The 18,880-nt window shown below is 41.8% G+C and overlaps 1 protein-coding gene across 3 annotated transcripts in view; it reads left to right on the top strand.

Annotated features, from left to right (window-relative positions):
• ANTXR1 (ANTXR cell adhesion molecule 1) overlaps nt 1–13,669 on the top strand; it is a 172,475-nt gene extending 158,806 nt beyond the window's left edge. For all 3 annotated transcript variants that reach the window (XM_056571412.1, XM_056571413.1, XM_056571414.1), the window contains one exon: nt 12,130–13,669. In XM_056571412.1, coding sequence (XP_056427387.1) covers nt 12,130–12,405 — 276 coding nt within the window. In that variant the 3' untranslated portion in view covers nt 12,406–13,669. The remainder of the gene's footprint in view (nt 1–12,129) is intronic.
• Nucleotides 13,670–18,880: the final 5,211 nt, after the last annotated feature.

Genomic DNA, 18,880 nt, shown 5'->3' on the forward strand with positions numbered 1-18,880 from the left:
TATATTCCCTACAGCTGAAGTCCAGCTTCCGCATCCTGAAGCGGGATAAAGGGTGAAAACCTGGAAAATACTTAGACTTGGGGCACAGCACCAATAGCCACATATAGGTACAATTTTGCCGGCAGCTGCCTGCATCCCAGACCGATATCCTGAAGTTGAGCCGTTTGCATAATGAAAGCTGGTTTCTAGGATCTGACCAGAGTCTAAGGATAAAGGGAGCTGAATGGCCTTTTTTTGCCTTGCGGAAAACTCCTTGTCCTATGCCTACAGTGTACCTGTTGTTAACAAAAATTATATAATGTAGATATTACCATTATATGTATATTTGTACTGTAATACAGATTTAAAAATGTGCATATTTCTGTCCCGGCATCTATTGCCTGTGTGTCTTTGTGATGAGTCCAAATACGGGAAGTATGGGTGGAACAAGCAGGGCTCTGTGCAATGAAGACAAGCAGGGCTCTGCACACTGAGGACAAGCAGGGCTCTGCACACTGAGGACCAGCAGGGCTCTGTGCACTGATGACAAGCAGGGTTCTGTACACTGAGGACAAGCAGGGCTCTGTACACTAAGGTCAAGAACGGCTCTGTACACTGAGGACAAGCAGGACTCTGTACAATGTGGACACGCAGGGTTCTGTACACTGAGGACAAGCAGGACTCTGTACACTGAGGACACGCAGGGCTCTGTGCACTGAGGACAAGAAGTCCTCTGTACACTGAGGACAAGCAGAGCTCTGTACACTGAGGACAAGCAGGGCTCTGTACACTGAGGACAAGCGGGGCTCTGTGTACTGAGGGCAAGCAGGGCTCTGTACATAGAGGACAAGCAGGGCTCTGTACACAGAGGACAAGCAGGGCTCTGTACACTGAGGACAAGCATGGCTCTGTACACAGAGGACAAGCAGGGCTCTGTACACTGAGGACAAGCAGGGCTCTGTACATAGAGGACAAGCAGGGCTCTGTACACTGAGGACAAGCAGGGCTCTGTACACAGAGGACAAGCAGGGCTCTGTACACTGAGGACAAGCGAGGCTCTGTACACTGAGGACAAGCAGGGATGTGTACACTGAGGACAAGCAGGGATCTGTGGCACTCTTTTGGTTCACACATGAGGATGATTGACAAGCTAGTAGCCTGCACAGAGCCCTGCTTGTTCTGCCCACACTTCCTGTATTTAGACTCATTACAGAGACACACTGGCAGTAGCAGCAGGGGCAGATTTTTTTCACTTAAAAATATACACATTTTTTAACCAATGTATATTACAAATATACATATAATGGTATTATATACATCATATAAAAAGTTTTTGTTAACAGCAGGTGCACTTTAAATAAAAATGTATTATTTTCTTCAGTAGTCCACATTACGTTTAATTGACACGAGCCAGCAAGTGTCATTCAGCTGCCATTATCATTAGAGAAACCAGCTTTCATTAAAATATACATTTGTTTGAGCCAAATTTTAGTACACGACCCGACATATATGTTCACTTTCAATAAAATAGTTTTTTTGGGGAGGGGGATTGAAAATTGTTGTACTACTGCCCGTAAGTGAAATTAAATATTTAAATGTTAAAAATAAAAAAATCTATACATCAATTTTTTTTTAATTAAGTATTCTGCACCCACTTGACCATAAGCATGTAAACCATCAGCAGATATATGCATTTGATATAAACAGTCACTTGACAGCTGTCCGAAGGTGAACTCCAGTGTAATGTACAGGTGGGGGAGGTGAGTGAATGTATAGGAATAAATAATGGCTGCATTCTTTATATCCCCTTTAAGTGAGTAAAGACACTGAGACAATCTGGCATATTTTCATGAAGATTTAGCTGATTAAGCAAAACTATCTCCCTTTGCACTTTGGCAATGTACCAATATAGAGGTCCTGCAAGACATCACTAAGACAAGCAAATACGTGGTCAAGTAACGTTATCATGCAATGCCATGACAACAGAGTCATTGTTCTTTAAGGCAGATTGCTGAAAATATTGATGATTTTATATGGAAATGTATTGTATCTACACCTATATAGCAAAACAGGTACAAAGTTGAGGTGTTGTCACCAGTCAGATTACACAAGACATTTACTTAAATAGGACAAGGTTGCAATACACAGCATATCCACTACCTAGTGTATGGGCCTGCGGTCCTTAACAGCTGATTTGATATTGATGGCCCATTCTGACAATAGACAATGAATATTCAGGCTGGGCTAAAAAAGTAGAAAAAAAAGCAGCACTCACCTGCCATGATGTCCCACCATTGTCATTCCAGTGTTGCCCAGTCCCCTCTGCTCACCACATGTCTAATCTTGACCCAGTGGGTGTGGTTAACCTCTGCACCACCCGAGGTATGGCCTCTGGATCCTGGGCTAGGCGCGGGGCAAATAGTGACTCCTAAATTGTGACTTTACTAAAGTAGACAGGTGTTATAGTCTTTACAGCTCAGTTACGCCCAAGGAGATGACCAGTAACTCCAGAGACTTGAGGGCTCGCTGGGACTTGTAGTGGACTTGGACGGTATTATGCAGATCCATACTAACTTTAGTGGAATTGACTGACTTGACTATGACGGACTAAACCTCACCCCTGTGGTAGCTTACCAGGCTTTGAAGTTCACCAGAAGGGGCACTTGGTGTTGGAAGTGTGGCTGCATGACTGGGCCTTGGGTCTCTTCAGGACACCAGACACTCTCAGGTCTTGACTGTTCTGTACTCAGCAAAGACTGGAACTCAAGAGCGATAGCTTACTCCGCTCTTAGTCCATATAGGAGGACTTTTGGAGGGGTCATATAGGTCCCCTCCAAGTCACCTGGTCACTGGCACCTTCCTTGGTTACAGATCTTAACAATGGGACTTAAAGTCATATACATCTTAATAAAATACATTAACCATGTGTATGTACAATCACATAATTAGAGTCCTGAGAAGTGTGGGGCCAGGGGACTAGGACAGAATCCTCCCGAAAAAGACCACTAATTGTACAGAACAGCCACTTCTGTACTGGGCTACCACACATTCTTTATAAGAAAACAATTCTGTGGTATCTTTCCTGAGAACTGTGTTTTCTCCTAAATAGTTATGACTAAATTGACAACTGGGTGTTACCAGTTGAAGGGAGGGGGGTCACTCCACATTATGGTTCTGTCCAATCAATGCTGACAGTATCAGATTGTTTATGTGATGATCTGGAATTATTTTATTTACAAATAGTGACTGGTGCTCTTTAAAGTGTTAAACAAAGAGAAACATGTGTATCATGCAGAATACATGGCTTGAGTTTTAGGGGGAAATAGTTCTACTTTATGAGCAGCTGCAGAAAGGTCCAGTGAGCAGTAATACATATGTGCCAAACTCTGTTTTTCTGACTATTAAATAACATTTTCTTGGGTGGAAAAGTGTAGTTTATTGTGGTCACTGACCTATTCCTGAACAAGTGCCTGGCATTTCTCAGATGTAAACTGAGAAGACCCATATTGCTTAAGGTTGTCAAAACCTTTGACACATTTTTTATCCATGCACACATGAAGAAAAGTCAGCACAATGTAGCAAATGTAGCAAGGTACACCAATGTGTAGGGCTTAGTTTTACTATAGTTATAGATATTATAGTCATGTTTCAGTAATCTTTACATGCACAAAGGGTTAGGATTTCTGGGGAGGCAACCTCCTTGTAGGTCCTCGAAAGAACATTTTCCCTTCTTCCAAAAGTGTCTTGGAGTTACATGCAAGGAAAAACGCAACACAATTTCAGATTTTCTGTAATGCTTCTTTTAGTTATTTCTTAGTATCAAAAAAGTTGACAATAGAAAAGACATATATTATATTCACCCAGGTGTACCAAACTATCGGACGCGCTAGACCCTAGGACAGGCTTCAGGATTCCTTCATCCCTTTACGGGCTCCTTTCGGCTCATCCTCCTTCCTATCACGAATTGGAACAGGTGAAGCTTGTGCCGACACTTAGGCGACGTTTCGGAGGCTCCTCCTCCTTTTTCAAGTATCCCTACGGTGCACCCTCCACCACATTAAATAAGCAATCAAATCTCACGAGATTTCAACTCTAAAAACGAGAAAGATTAGATTAAAATTCTGCATGCATATTTATGTAAAACTAGAAACAGTATCAAACGATATTAACTCACAGGTATACACTAAAGTTGCAAGACTCATTTAACCCATTCGGGCTCAATGAGTCAAGCTTTTCAATCCAAAAAACTTCACGTTTTAGCAATCTTTCTTTAATCTCAGTTTCTGATGTTCCTTCTATTTCTTCAATCACCATCCACCTCAATTCACTGACTCCATGTTTTTGTTCGGCAAAATGTCTGGCAACTCCTGTTTCTCTGTATTTATTACTTTCCTGTATCTTTTTACTGAGTGCATTCCGGATTGCACAACGACGCTCCGCAATCCAGGGTTTCACACTTCTTGAGGTTTGGCCGACGTATACTCTCCCACAGGGACACTTAAGCATGTAAATTACCTGCTTAGTGTCGCAGGAGAACCATCCTCTAATGGGAATTTTCATCCCATATAGAGGGTGCAGAACATGGTCACTTTTAATAATGCTGGAACAATTTACACATGAAAGGCAAGCAAAAGTCCCCATCTTTTTAGATTGTATAAACGCCTGTTGGATTTTCTCTTGTTCTTCACGTCGGCTCAAATCAAACAGTTAGCTAAGGACTTTCCTTTTCTATATACGAAATGGGGGGGGATTGCCAAACACCTTACCGAAGTTAGTGTCTCCATTATAAAGCGAAATTTAGAATTATCCAAGGACGAATCCTTGCACAATTCTTCTCTTACAATAACTAATCCTTAATTTGTCGGTACATTAGTATACAAGCTTTTAATATCCAGTGTGCATAGCCACACATCCTCTTTCAGAGTTAAATCCTCTATGTGATCCAAGAATTCATTTGTATCACAGAGACAATTTTTAAGTGTTTTAACAATTTTCTGTAGGTGACAACATAGATTGCCTAGGGATAGAGTATGGAGTCTTCCCCGGAAACGATAGGACGTCCAGGGGGGGACTCCATACTCTTATGCACCTTGGGCAGTAAATACAGGACCGGGACCCGTGGGTTGTCACTGTACAACGCTAGATACATATTATTATCAATGATACCTTGTTCGACTGACTCTTGAAAAGTGTATAGAAGGTTGGTTGGTGATCCTACCTTGACATTTAAGAAAGAAGTTGATATGTTATTACATCATTTAATTGTTTTCTACCTCACTTATATATAGTTCATTATCCCAAAGGACAGTCGCTCTACCCTTATCGGTTTTCTTAATAACCACCCTATCTTCTTTCATTAATTCTGTTCAGGTATTCAGGTATTGTAAGGTTGGGTGGTGTCCCACCATAACATTTTTCCCATTTCTCACAGACTTAATTTATTACAGCTTTCTGGAAACTTTCAAGTAAGCCACAATTCACATTTGGATCAAATTGACTGCGTTTTTTCAGAGCAGTGGGTATTTCACTAGTAACAGCGTTCTTATTCCCTTTCGTACGATTAGCATCATAGAAAAACATTTTCAATCGTAAGCTTCTACAAAACTTAAAAAATTCAACTTTGAAATCAAATTTGTCCATCTCAAGTGTGGGTACAAACCCTAACCCTTTATTTATTACCGTCTCTTGGTGTTCCGACAGTTTTATAGAAGAAACATTAATCAGGAGCTTACCTCCTTCGACTCTTGTTTCTTTTTTGAGCTCCTTGTTTTTCCTTCTGTTAAAGTCTGTTCTGTTTCTTTCTTTTTCTTTTCGATTTTTCCTCGACCTGCTCCTAAAAAATCTTTTTTATATTTCCGACTTTGTGCTGCTTGATTTTTATTTTCTGTGCTTGTATCACTTTCCGATGTTATATTTTCACTTGAAGTATCTCTATACTGGTTCCAGTTCTGTCTTCTTCTCACCTTGTGTCTTTCCTCTGCCCACGTGTAAACATAGTCCAACTGATAGTCTCGAGTGTCTCTTTCAAACTTTTGTAGTTTTACCTGTAGGATAGAATTTCTCAACTTGGCAATATTATCTTCTAACTCATTTTGTGTTTTTTCCACGATCTCAACGGTAGCGGATTTTTTAAAGTCAGTTTCAAGAGCTCCAATTTCACTTTGTATATTTATAATAGCATTTTGAAGGTGTTGCACGATCAGGTACATCAGATCTAGGGAGTGGCGGTTGCAAAGTGCATACCATTTGTGCAGTTATTCGTTATCATCAGTTAATAACACCGGTGTCAATGAATTTCTCAGTCCACGAGGGATTCTTTGGAATTTAATGTACTCTGGAAGTGTTGAAGCATGCAATGACAAGCTGGCTTCTTTTTTCTTTAGTTGCAGAAGTTTTTTAGCATGGTCTATTTTCAGACTCTCTTTTAGATTACTTAGTGAAAAACCAGCTAGTTCTGCAGAGGCTAAAATACTGTTCCTTTCCCCTTCGGTGAAACAAAATGTGTCTGCGCTTCTGTCTGTACTTTTTGAAATAGACTCAAAGGACATTATTGTCTTTATTTCAAAGCAAAGTCCAAAGTCAATCACTTTTACAAGGTGCAAGGTGGCTAGAGTCAAACCATATAGCAAAAATGAAAACGTATATTGCCACCTATTCACACTGGGTATGTAAAAGTGTCTTAGGTGGTAATGTGTCAGCTACTGTAAATGCTTTTTAACTGGTTCTCAAAGTTCTTTTTTTCTAATCTGTTTCTATGTTCATTTTTGTACATTATTATTGGGGCAGCCATATTGCTATGCATCTGCTCGGCTCTGTTAACAGCATTTAGACATATGCTTTACAGCAGCTACATGGACATAGGAAACAATAAACTGGAGGGGACTCTGACTACTATGGGAGAGTTTTCAAGGCATGCTCTGTAACCTGTGCAAATGTTATACAAGGAGGAAGTGTGGGGAGGCTGTGACCATCGCCTGTTGTGATTCTCCTTTTATCTATCTCCAGGAATCATCTTTAAAGGGGTATTCCGGGGAAAAACATTTTTTTTTTTTAATCAACTGGTGCCAGAACGTTAAACAGATTTGTAAATTACTTCTATTTAAAAATCTTAACCCTTCCGATACTTATTTGCTGCTGTGTACTACAGAGGAAGTTCTTTTTTCTTTTTTCTTTTCTGTCTGACCACAGTGCTCTTTGCTGAGACCTCTGTCTCTCTTGGGAACTGTCAAGAGCAGGAACAAATCCCCATAGCAAACCTATCCTGCTAATGACAGTTCCTGACATGGACAGAGGTGTCAGCAGAGGGCACTGTGGTCAGACTGAAAAGAAATTTAAAAAGAAAAGAACTTCCTCTGGAGCAAACAGCAGCTGATAAGTACTAGAAGGGTTATGATTTTTAAATAGAAGTAATTTACAAATCTGTTTAACTTTCTGGCACCAGGGGTACTTTCACCAGAGTACCCCTTTAACTATTTTCCTGTCTGTGATGATAAGGAAGGAGCGGCTACTCTCTGCCCAGCCGGCCTTAGTGACACATCTCTTCCTATCCGTGTATAGGTAAAGATATGTCTCTCTGTAATTAGGGAAAGATAAGTGTGGCAGCCACGGTGAGTTAGCCAGATGGTGGTACGTGACTCAGGGTGGTTAGGTGTATCACTTCATGACACCAGGGCACCGTTAAACTACACGGTCTGAGGATCCGACAGCTTCTCCTGGGCCAGGAGTGGGATAATAAATACACTGATGCCAAGTTACGGATTACTGTCTTTAATGATGCAGGTGTAGTTGTTACAGTCCTCATAGCTCAGATTAGAGGACTTTAGACTTAGTTTTGATGCCTCCCACACTGACCAAGGTTCTGATAGTGTCCAATTAAAGCTACACCGCCAGGGTATGAACTAGCCCTTGGGATCCAGCTGCCGGAGGCTTTCTACTGTACTATCCCAGACTAGCACTGTGTGGCCCATCAACTCACTGGCTCCTGTGCCCACAGCTAGGAATTTCTGACTCCTCCTGGGCAGGGAACACTTGCAGAATGGTGTGGTCGCTCACTTTTTTTAAAGCTTCCCTTGAATCCCCTCACACTCCTGCAGACCCCTCTCCACTCTGCAGCTCACACTGAGCTCTGCACTCCGCACACACTAGACTGAATAACTCCTCACTCCTATACTATATATTTCCTAGCTGGGGGGCATCCCATTGGGCAATCAGGGTCATATGGGTACTCTGCACCATACCTCATAACAGATATCCTTTACATTTATTGAAGATACAGTGCAAAACATTATAAATCAACAGGCAAAGAATATAATGGATATTAAGGCATTACCTGAGCAGTAGGGCACAGCGCAGGCACTTGAAGCAATGTTTACCTGACAGAACCCACTCTTGTACTGGGATACCACATAAGTGCTGACAGAGTGGGGATCAGCCATCGGGACCACCCCTCATAACTACTTACCCAGCGGCATTTCTCAACTATAATTACTCTAAAACATCCAAGCTTACCAGAGTAATCCATAGTGTCCCGGCATCGTTATGTCTGTACCAGTGGTTTGGGCAGTGTAAAACTGATGACAGGCTCCCTTTAAAAATATGTATAACATAAAAACTTTATAACGAATAGGTAATTTTCTGACGAAGCACTCCCTGCAAAAGTAATAGTCCACATTTGAACACTGAGATTTTTAGGTCCAATATTTTGCGCTGATAATTTTGTTATTATATCTTGATAATGGTTAAAGCTCCATTTTTCTAATACAGACCTGGTACAATTACAGAGCTAAATGATATGTTTGCATCTGTTGCAAAACTACAATGCTCATCATGCCCAGACAGACTTGGGACAGTCTACATGTTAACATTGCAATGAAAAAGTTACGGCACTCTTGCACTTGACCCTGAAAATTCTGGAGCTATTTCTAAAACAAAATAAATTTTGAAATATGTCAGACCATAAGAATTTTCATTACACCCAATACAACTCTACTTTATGATTTTCTGTTGGCTATGGTCATTTTAATGACGTTAAAAAAAATTGGGGCTATGGTACTGTATGTTTTAAAATTTTTGTATATTTTGATACGGCTCCAAAGAAACTTATGATTGTGCAATGCACAATAAAAAGCAGGAAAAAGTCACATGACCACAGGAATTCTTGAAGTTGATCTTTTTACCTTATAGAGAAACGGTTACATATTTACCTGCTCAGGCTTCAGTGCCACCTCCAGCCCTTTCTGGAGAGGGCTGGCGGCATTCCTCATCATGCTGGCAATGGCCCTGCATGTCGCAGAGACATTCTTCACCAGGGGAATAGGTAAAGGGAGTGCAGAGCTAGCAGTTGCACCGGGCCCTAGTGCCTTAGGGGGCCCCAAAGCACATCTTCCCCAAAAGAGACCAGTATAATAATCTGCGCCTGAGGCCCTTTTGCAGATTTTGCATCAGTCATGCCTCCCAGAGATATTTAACCTGCTAAGGACCCAGGACTTACCAGTACGTCCTGAGTCCGCTCCCGTTCTATAATGCGGGGCCATGGCATGGCCCCGCATCATAGCGGGTCGGGCCCAGCCTCTAACAACAGCCGGGACCCATTGCTAATAGTGCGTGGCACTGATCGTGGTGCTGCGCGCTATTAACCCTTTAGACGCGGCATTCAAAGTTGATCACCGCGTCTAAAGTGAAACTAAAACATTGCCGGCTAGCTCAGGGGGCTGTTTGGAATCATCACGTCAAAATCGCGGAATCCAGAACAGCTGAGACACAGCAGGATGGTCCCTTACCTTGCCTCCTGGTGTCCGATCGCCGAATGACTGCTCAGTGCCTGAGATCCAGGCATGAACAGTCAAGCAGCAGAATCATTGATCAATGGTTTCCTATGAGAACCCACTAATCAATGTAAAAGATCGGTGTGTGCAGTGTTATAGCCCCCTATGGGAGCTATAACATTGCAAAAAAAAAGTGAAAAAACTAAAAGCGAATAAGGATCATTTAACCCCTTCCCTAATAAAAGTTTGAATCACCCCCCTTTTCCCATTTAAAAAAAAAACTGTGTAAATAAAAATAAACATATGTGGTATCGCCGCGTGCGGAAATGTCCGAATTATAAAAATATATCATTAATTAAACCGCACGGTCAATGGTGTACTCCATTGACCGTGACCATAAAAAAAGGAATAAAAAGCGATCAAAAAGTCCGATCAATAGAAAAATGGTACCGCTAAAAACTTCAGATCACAGTGCCAAATATGAGCCCTCATACTGCCCCATATGTGGAAAAATAAAAAAGTTATAGGGGTCAGAAGATGACAATTTTAAACGTATTAATTTTCCTGCATGTAGTTATGATTTTTTCCAGAAGTACGGCAAAATCAAACCTATATAACAAGGGTATCATTTTAATTATATGGACCTACAGAATAAAGAGAAGGTGTAATTTTTACCAAAAAATTTACTGTGTAGAAACTGAAGCCCCCAAAATTACAAAATGGCATTTGTTTTTTCAATTTTGTCTCACAATGATTTCTTTTTCCATTTCGCCGTAGATTTTTGGGTAAAATGACTGACATCGTTACAAAGTAGAATTGATGGCGCCAAAAATAAGCCATCATATGGATTTTTAGGTGCAAAATTGAAAGAGTTATGTTTTTTTTTTTTTTTGTTTTTTTTTTAGTAAGGAGGAAAAAACAAACGTGCAAAAATGGAAAAACCCCGGGTCCTTAAGGGGTTAAACTGCTCCATGTCCTATGCCAATGATAAAGATTCCTACCCTACACTAACATTCCTGAACCCTGCATTTTATGTGACCTAACCTGATTTAACCTAACCTCTAACTGTGACCTAACTTTGCCATTGTCTGCTGACTTTGTACTGTTGCTGCTCTCTAGGTTTGACCCTAACTTGTCCTGACTCTGCCTCTGATCCTAACTTTGAACTACTCTTGATTTCTGACTTTCTGACTAGTCCCTTGTCAACCCCTTGCTTGCCAATTTTGTACTTTATTTGACTGTTTTGATGACCTGGCATGTCTGACTTCCCTGATGCCTTGTGCACTTAGCCCAGTGTAAGGACTCTCGCCCAGATGGGTGCCAACATTTAGGATGGAATGTCCAAGTAGGTAGAGAAAGTGGTCAGGATGACCACTAGTCTGCACTGATCCCCATTGGATGTTGCAGTAACATTGAGGTCATGCAATGGTCGCAGTATGGTTGCAAATTTAATGCTACTGTTGTATAGCCTGAAGTTACGTCAAAGCCCTAGACTTGCTGAGAACCATGCACATATGTATTGGAGATATTACACAGGTTTGATGGATGGAATGTAGCCCAATTCAGCACCAATTTAGTTATGATTTAGCACTAAGGGTCCTATTTCATACCATACATAATACCTAGTACAGTATGTAAGAAAATAAATCCATTTCTCTTTTTCCTTCTTGAACGTTGTACGGTATGTATATACAGTCTGAAACTGGAATTAGTGTTGTTAAGACAACTGAGTCTATTATACTGTACATTAATCCGTCCCTAAAAGCACCACTAGCATAATATTTTCCAGACCAGATTTTAAAACCCCAAGGGAACAGATTCCCCATGAGGAACATATTTGGAGACTAGGCCCATCGTTTAGAGAGCTATGTTTTGCTGAGGTGAGAGAGAAATTAAATCTACACAGTTCCAAGTTCAATTCCATTAGAAATAACCATCCTAGAATCAGATAAATACTCGCCCAGGCCTTCCCAAGTGTTGCAAAACTTTCTGTTGTGAGTTAATATCCTTATATGACCCTCAGCTGACAGATTTCCACCACGTGTGCAGCCAAAGAGTCTGCCATATAATTCACATACTTTCAAATCTCAGTGCAATTTATTTGGGCTCTATTTAGCTTCTCGGTTCCAGTCGAGGGTTTTAGTGTTTGAGGCAGCTGTGTCATTTTTGGAAAATAAGTAAAAGGCAAGTCCGGCTTGCCTAACCCTTTCTATTCTACACATTGTATTAATGGTTTTATGGCTCGATTAATTCCATTACCTAATGTTGTAATGTTATGTCATAGTTTAGGCCTAGCATGCCTTACCGGCCAGTTGGAATACAAGTTACATTGCTCTGCCTCAAACATAAGTATGTTAATTTCTCTCAACTTTTTTTATGATTTCAGGGAAGATGCATCAATTTCACAAGAGAAAAGAAATCAATGCCACCGAGATATCCATTAAACAATGCTTCTCATAATTCACCTTCATCCAGTCCAATCTATACCCCACCCCATAGTCCAATTTACACCCCTCCTCCTCCAATAACTCCACCATCTCAACCAACACATTCTCCTCCACCTGTTCCATCTCCAACAATCTGCCTTCCACCTCCACCCCTGGCTTCACCTCCTTGCAGAGCTCCACCGCCCAGCAGACCTCCACCTCGACCTTCACTTTAGACCTTTTATCTCCAGTATAGCTGGGGATTCATTTTGAGAAATTTTTCATCTTGAATGGATGTGATGTTCTTTGGAACACCTTTGTCCAAAACCACTTACCTAAACAATCGTTTTTAAACATGTCGAGTTGTGGATTAATCCATACTTGGAAACTCCAGCATTAATTGCCATCTCCATTTGGTCAGCTATTGAAACCATTGATGAATTGGGCTGACTAAAGAAGAATAAAGTGAATTCCCCACCCCACCACCAAAAAATGTAATTAGCAAAGAAGCAACTCGTCTAGCTTTCCTATAGCTTTACTATGAGAGACATCTTTGCTGAGGATCTTTTGGACTAGTGAAAGAAAGCTTCATGACCCTAATAAATGTACAATGGAAGTTTCTATGTGTTTAACTATTTAAGTCAACTTGAAAAGCATTGATACATTTCCGTACTAAAATATGTGGGGTGTTTTTTTATGGAGAAAAATTATTGCCAAAAAAAAACTGCATCAACTATTGACCACTATGGATTGATGAGACAGTTCTGAAGATAAATCAAGCTAATTCTTATCACTTGATACATTGGATTCAAGCTGTTCCTTGTACAAAGAACCGACAGCACCTACAGGCCAATTTCAACAATAAAGTAGACTGCAGAAGATGTCATTGGTTTCCTGGTGGATCGCAATGAGTTATGAAGACGCCGGAGTTCTTCTTAAATTCTTCTTTCAGGGTATTGAAATGGCTGTCACCTGTAGGTGTGCACACAATTAACCAACATGGAAGATTTACAGTGTTTCATCTTCGTATTCGGCTTCTGTTGAGGCTTCAATGGAAATATAAAGTGAAAAGTATAAAATCCCACCAGAGAAAGGGATTATATTCCATATGGAAATTTATGAGATTGAACAGCAGAAGGCTGGACCTTTGCAATGAAAAAAAAAACTGCTATAGCAGAGTCTATGAAAGATTACTTTAGAGCTTCGCAATGCGTTGCCGAGCCCTCTGTACAGAGGAATCATGGGTTAACCAATATTATGTATACACTTACATTGTCTTTTTGAAATAGCCGTAACGTAGAAAATATTGCTTATTGTAGTATAAGGGGCACTGGGCGTTGCTTATAGGGGTCATTTCTTGTTTATTATCTGCTTCCTTCTTGGAACTCACAATTCCCATTTTTACATGTTCACTATTATTTTACACAGATGGCTGCCAGTTACAGAAATGATTGTGTTTAAAGGGGTATTCCAGGAAAAAACTAATTTTTTTTTATATCAACTGGCTCCAAAAAGTTAATTTGTAAATGACTTCTATAAAAAAAATCTTAATCCTTTCAATAATTATCCGCTGCTGAAGTTGAGTTGTTCTTTTCTGTCTGGCAACAGTGCTCCCTGCTGACATCCCTGCTTGTCTCGGGAACTGCAAAGAGTAGAAGAGGTTTGCTACGGGGATTTGCTTCTAAACTGGGCGGTTCCCGAGACATGTGTCATCAGAGAGTACTTAGACAGAAAACAACAACTCAACTTCAGCAGCTCATAAGTACTGAAAGGTTTACGATTTTTTTTAATAGAAGTCATTTACAAATCTGTTTAACTTTCTGGAGCCAGACATCTGAGAGTAATACTGATACTGGTTAAGTAATTGTTGTCTGATATCCGAAGTGTAGACTGGGGACGGTGGAAAGTGTAAATGAAAAGGAAAATGTAACATAGAACAGACAGAAACATAGTGGCAGTAGAAACAATAGGAACGATTTCCACCAGCTACCGTATCTTGTAAGCCTTTTTCTCACAGATAATATCCTTTGTAACTATTGTGTTTTTTAAGATATCTTTGTTTTAGCCACTTAAAATATTATGAGCTGCTCAGATTCAATAAATTAGTAAAATGCATTCAGCACTGCTAGGCCATATCCACTGTCCCATCTTTGTGCCCAATCCTTATGTTTGGAGCACAGAAGAAAGTCTGTAGATCACAGGCAATGCTTCACAATAGGCATCAGAAAACAAAAGCAGCAAAAGAAGAAAGGTGTAGTCAGTTCACCCAGTGCGGTCTGCCACGTCAGGGACAGGTGTGGACCTCACCGGAGATACGGAACGGAAGAAGGAGTTGCAGTCAAGCGCAGCAGTTTAAAGCAGTTCGTGCAGTTCGTGCAGTACAGCAGGTAAGCATGGAGGTGATGCGTTTTCGGCCAGAGGCACCAATGAGCAAGGTTGGGTGTCTCTGACCGAAACGCGTCACCTCCATGCTTACCTGCTGTACTACGTGCTATCATCTATAATAAATGCATGTTTTTTGCTTTGAGCTGCTGCGCCAGACTGCAACTCCTTCTTCCATTCTGAAAACAAAAGCATTCACATTTTTTATACATTATGGAATTTGGAAGTTCTTTTTGTTTTCCATTCCCCATTATGGGCTGCATAACCTTAAAGAGATGTTAAACCTAAAAGTAGTCTTAGGGTGCTCATATACCTTAGGCTGGAGCAGTGTTTCCCAACTAGTGTGCCTCCAGCTGTTGCAAAACTACAACTCCCAGCATGCTGGGGGTTGTAGTTTTGCAACAGCAAGAGGCACCTTGGTTGGGAAACACTGAGCTAGAGTCAGCCAAACCCGACTGTGCAAAGTGTATGGTGGCCTCCAAAGTTTTCTTTGACAGATAATGTCGGAAGAGAGATGGGTCAAGTGTGTTGGATTTTCATCACTGACCCTATTGTTCTGGGTGAGATAAGCAACCGCTAGAGTTGTCTGCCTGCAGCTTACCCCTCCCTGTAGAGGGAACATGAATGTTTGACTGTGAGAGGTAACTGTCGGCCAAACAAATATTCGGATGACAGTTATTGAAAATCTAGGGCATTCCCTGTTATCAGTCATTTTAGGCTCAGGAGAGGATGACCTGAAAAATTTCCTCCACTATAGTCACTACGTTATCTTACAATTCTCCAAGTATTATCCATACAGATGTGGAAATAAGCATCAGAAGCTGTTATGTATGATTTACTTTTTTTTGACCCATAGCAATCTACAGTAACTTACTATTTTATTTTATTGCATCTTGAACTCTAGTTGGACAACAGAGATCATTTCTTATTCAGTCATGAAATCCAAGCTGGAGTGCCCCACATAGCAGCAGTCTGGCTTTGTAGTTAGGACCACCCCCTATAAGAGTATTCTGGATGTGTAGTCTCAAGTTCCCCCTCAAACAGTAGTCTGGCTGTATAGTTTGGACTGCCCGTCATAGATGTAGTCTGCATGTGTAGTTTTAGGTGTCCCCAATGATAGCAGTCTGGCTGTGTAGTTCAGACTGCCCCTATAGTCTGTCTGTGTAGTCTGGACCACCACCTATAGCAGCAGTCTGACTGTGTAGTCTGGACCACCCCCCTATAGCAGCAGTCTGGCTGTGTAGTCTGGACCACCCCCTATAGCAGCAGTCTGGCTGTGTAGTCTGGACCACCCCCTATAGCAGCAGTCTGGCTGTGTAGTCTGGACCACCCCCTATAGCAGCAGTCTGGCTGTGTAGTCTGGACCACCCCCTATAGCAGCAGTCTGGCTGTGTAGTCTGGACCACCCCCTATAGCAGCAGTCTGGGTGTGTAGTCTGGACCACCCCCTATAGCAGCAGTCTGGGTGTGTAGTCTGGACCACCCCCTATAGCAGCAGTCTGGGTGTGTAGTCTGGACCACCCCCTATAGCAGCAGTCTGGCTGTGTAGTCTGGACCACCCCCTATAGCAGCAGTCTGGGTGTGTAGTCTGGACCACCCCCTATAGCAGCAGTCTGGGTGTGTAGTCTGGACCACCCCCTATAGCAGCAGTCTGGGTGTGTAGTCTGGACCACCCCCTATAGCAGCAGTCTGGGTGTGTAGTCTGGACCACCCCCTATAGCAGCAGTCTGGGTGTGTTCTCTAAAGTGCTGCCTTAAACAGTGGTCTGTCTGCCCTTTTATTACAGCAATCTGGCTAGGTAGTTTGGATATCCTCATAACAGCAGCCTGGATATATATCTTGAACTGCATCTGTAATAATCTTGCTGCATAGCCTTGGCTGCTTTTATGATGATAATGTGTCGACATAGTAGGTTGAAACATAATAAGGGGAACTTTTCCAGAATTTTTTCTACCACATGTGGACATACTCTGAGGTATCCATTCAAACCAGGCCTCATGTCTAGTATTTAAAGACAATTTTGCCATACAGCTCCTATATGCTTCCTATATGATTGTGGATCCTGCATTACATATAGACTGTAACTTACACAGAGCCCAATGGATAATAATTCATAATGGGGGTTTAACCATGGGATTATTTTTATATTTACAGTTGTGTCTTTATACAGTGCTCCCTCAAGTTACAATATTAATTGGTTCCAGGATGACCATTGTAGGTTGAAACCATTGTATGTTGAGACCAGAACTCTATGGAAACCTGGTAATTGGTTCTGAAGCCCCAAATTGTCATCCGAAAAAAAAAGGAAAAAGTGAGGATTAAAGAAAAATAGGTAGATAACTAATATAGATAAAGCAAATCCTTACATATAAAAGTAAGAAAGAGCTGCAGGGAGCTGTAATCACTGTCTATATCAGTGTTTCCCAACCAGGGTGCCTCCAGCTATTGCAAAACTACAACTCCCAGCATGCCCGGACAGCCGTTGGCTGTCCGGGCATGCTGGGAGTTGTAGTTTTGCAACAGCTGGAGACACCCTGGTTGGGAAACAATGGTTTATGTAGAGGACAGAAGCTTCTTCAGGGTCCTGTACAGTACACACAGTGTCCCAAATGGAGCCGCCCTTACTTGGAGGAGCAGCTAACCCTGGCACAGGTAAGGAGTAGTACAGAACTTGTAGTTCCACCCTGTACTGTAGGGGTCGCTACCAGACACCAGTCAGTGCATGCACTTCAGTAATACAGGTGATTTACCAGTAAAATGCCCATTCTGATTGGTCAGTTCCTCCAGTTGTGACAGGTATCACAGATCTGGACTGTCTGTACATTGTATGTTGTGTCTGGTTTCAAGTTACAATGGTCCAGAAAAGACCATTGTATGTTGAAACTATTGTATGTTGAGGCCAATGTAAGTTGAGGGATGACTGTATATGGTTCTCCAAAAGTATACATAGTATTTCCAACTAACCAGAGCAGGAGCTATCGGGACCATTTATTATTGTCCATAAAGTTCCTAAAAGTGGATATTGTAGTGTAAGCAAAAAACATTAGTCTTTATCCTCATTGCAGTCACTCATCTCCTTCTGGATAAGTCAGAGTAGAGTTGACATGAACGCCTCCTATTTTGTGGACTTCTGCAGTTGCCCTCCCTCGGTTGCTCCTATACCTAATATACTTTACCTGTTTGAATAGTAGATGTAAGATATTTTTGTGCCCAAGCAGGACTTGTCGTATGGAATATTGTCATACAAGTTTCCCTCATATTGGAATTTGTTATAGAGAACTCACTATTCTTGTACTGACAAATATCTGTATATACACAATAAACTGTTACATTACCGTGGCTTTCCTGGCCAGAGACCTTGAATTAAATATTTTATGATGCCAAAGAATTTTTATAAATATGTTTCTGATTCATTTTTTTTATAAGAGTTTATATTACAGCTCTACATCATTGTGCCCAGAACTCCACCATGAGCATGTCCTGGATATAATATGGGTAGTCCGTCTCAACAATGGGGATACACCGCGATTGTGGCCATGATAGAGGTTGTGCAACCAAAAATCGCAGTGTCACATTGTGGTGATAGCGCTGCATCAGAGCAAATGGAAGTTAATGGGGATCCACAAGATAGTATATCCAAATCATTGTCCTTTGTATTAAAGGGGTACTCCGGTGCTTAGACATCCTTTGGATAGGGGATAAAATGCCTGATCGCGGGGGTCCTGCCGCTGGGGACCCCCATGATCTTGCACGCAGCACCCCAGTTTAAATCAGTCCCCAGAGCATGTTCGCTCCGGGTCTGATTACCGGCGACCACGGGGCCGTCGGTGTGTGACGTCACGCCTCTGCCCCCCTGTGACGTCACGCCGCTCCACCCCTCAATGCAAGCCTATGGGAGGGGGCGTGATAGCTGTCACGCCCCCTCCCATAGGCTTGCATTGAGGGGCGGAGCGTGACGTCACATGGGGGTGGAGGCGCTGCGTCACATACCGACAGCCCCGTGGTTGCCGGTATTCAGACCCGGAGCGAACGTGCTCCGGGAACTGATTTAAACTGGGGTGCTGTGTGCAAGATAACGGGGGTTCCCAGTGGCGGGACCCCCGCGATCAGGCATCTTATCCACTATCCAAAGGATGTCTAAGCACCGGAGTACCCCTTTAAAGTCCTAGAAAAACCCTTTAAGGAGGCCTGTTACCGATTTTGCATTGGGGTTGAGGAGCTTCAGATTATTTTCACTATTATAAGAAGCTCTCTAGATACTGAATTCTGCCGCTTTATTGTTTTCAGAGATCACATGTACCATGTCCTTAACATGCAACTTCAGAATGAG

The sequence above is a fragment of the Hyla sarda genome, chromosome 4 (assembly GCF_029499605.1).
Source record: "Hyla sarda isolate aHylSar1 chromosome 4, aHylSar1.hap1, whole genome shotgun sequence".
Lineage (NCBI taxonomy): Eukaryota > Metazoa > Chordata > Amphibia > Anura > Hylidae > Hyla > Hyla sarda.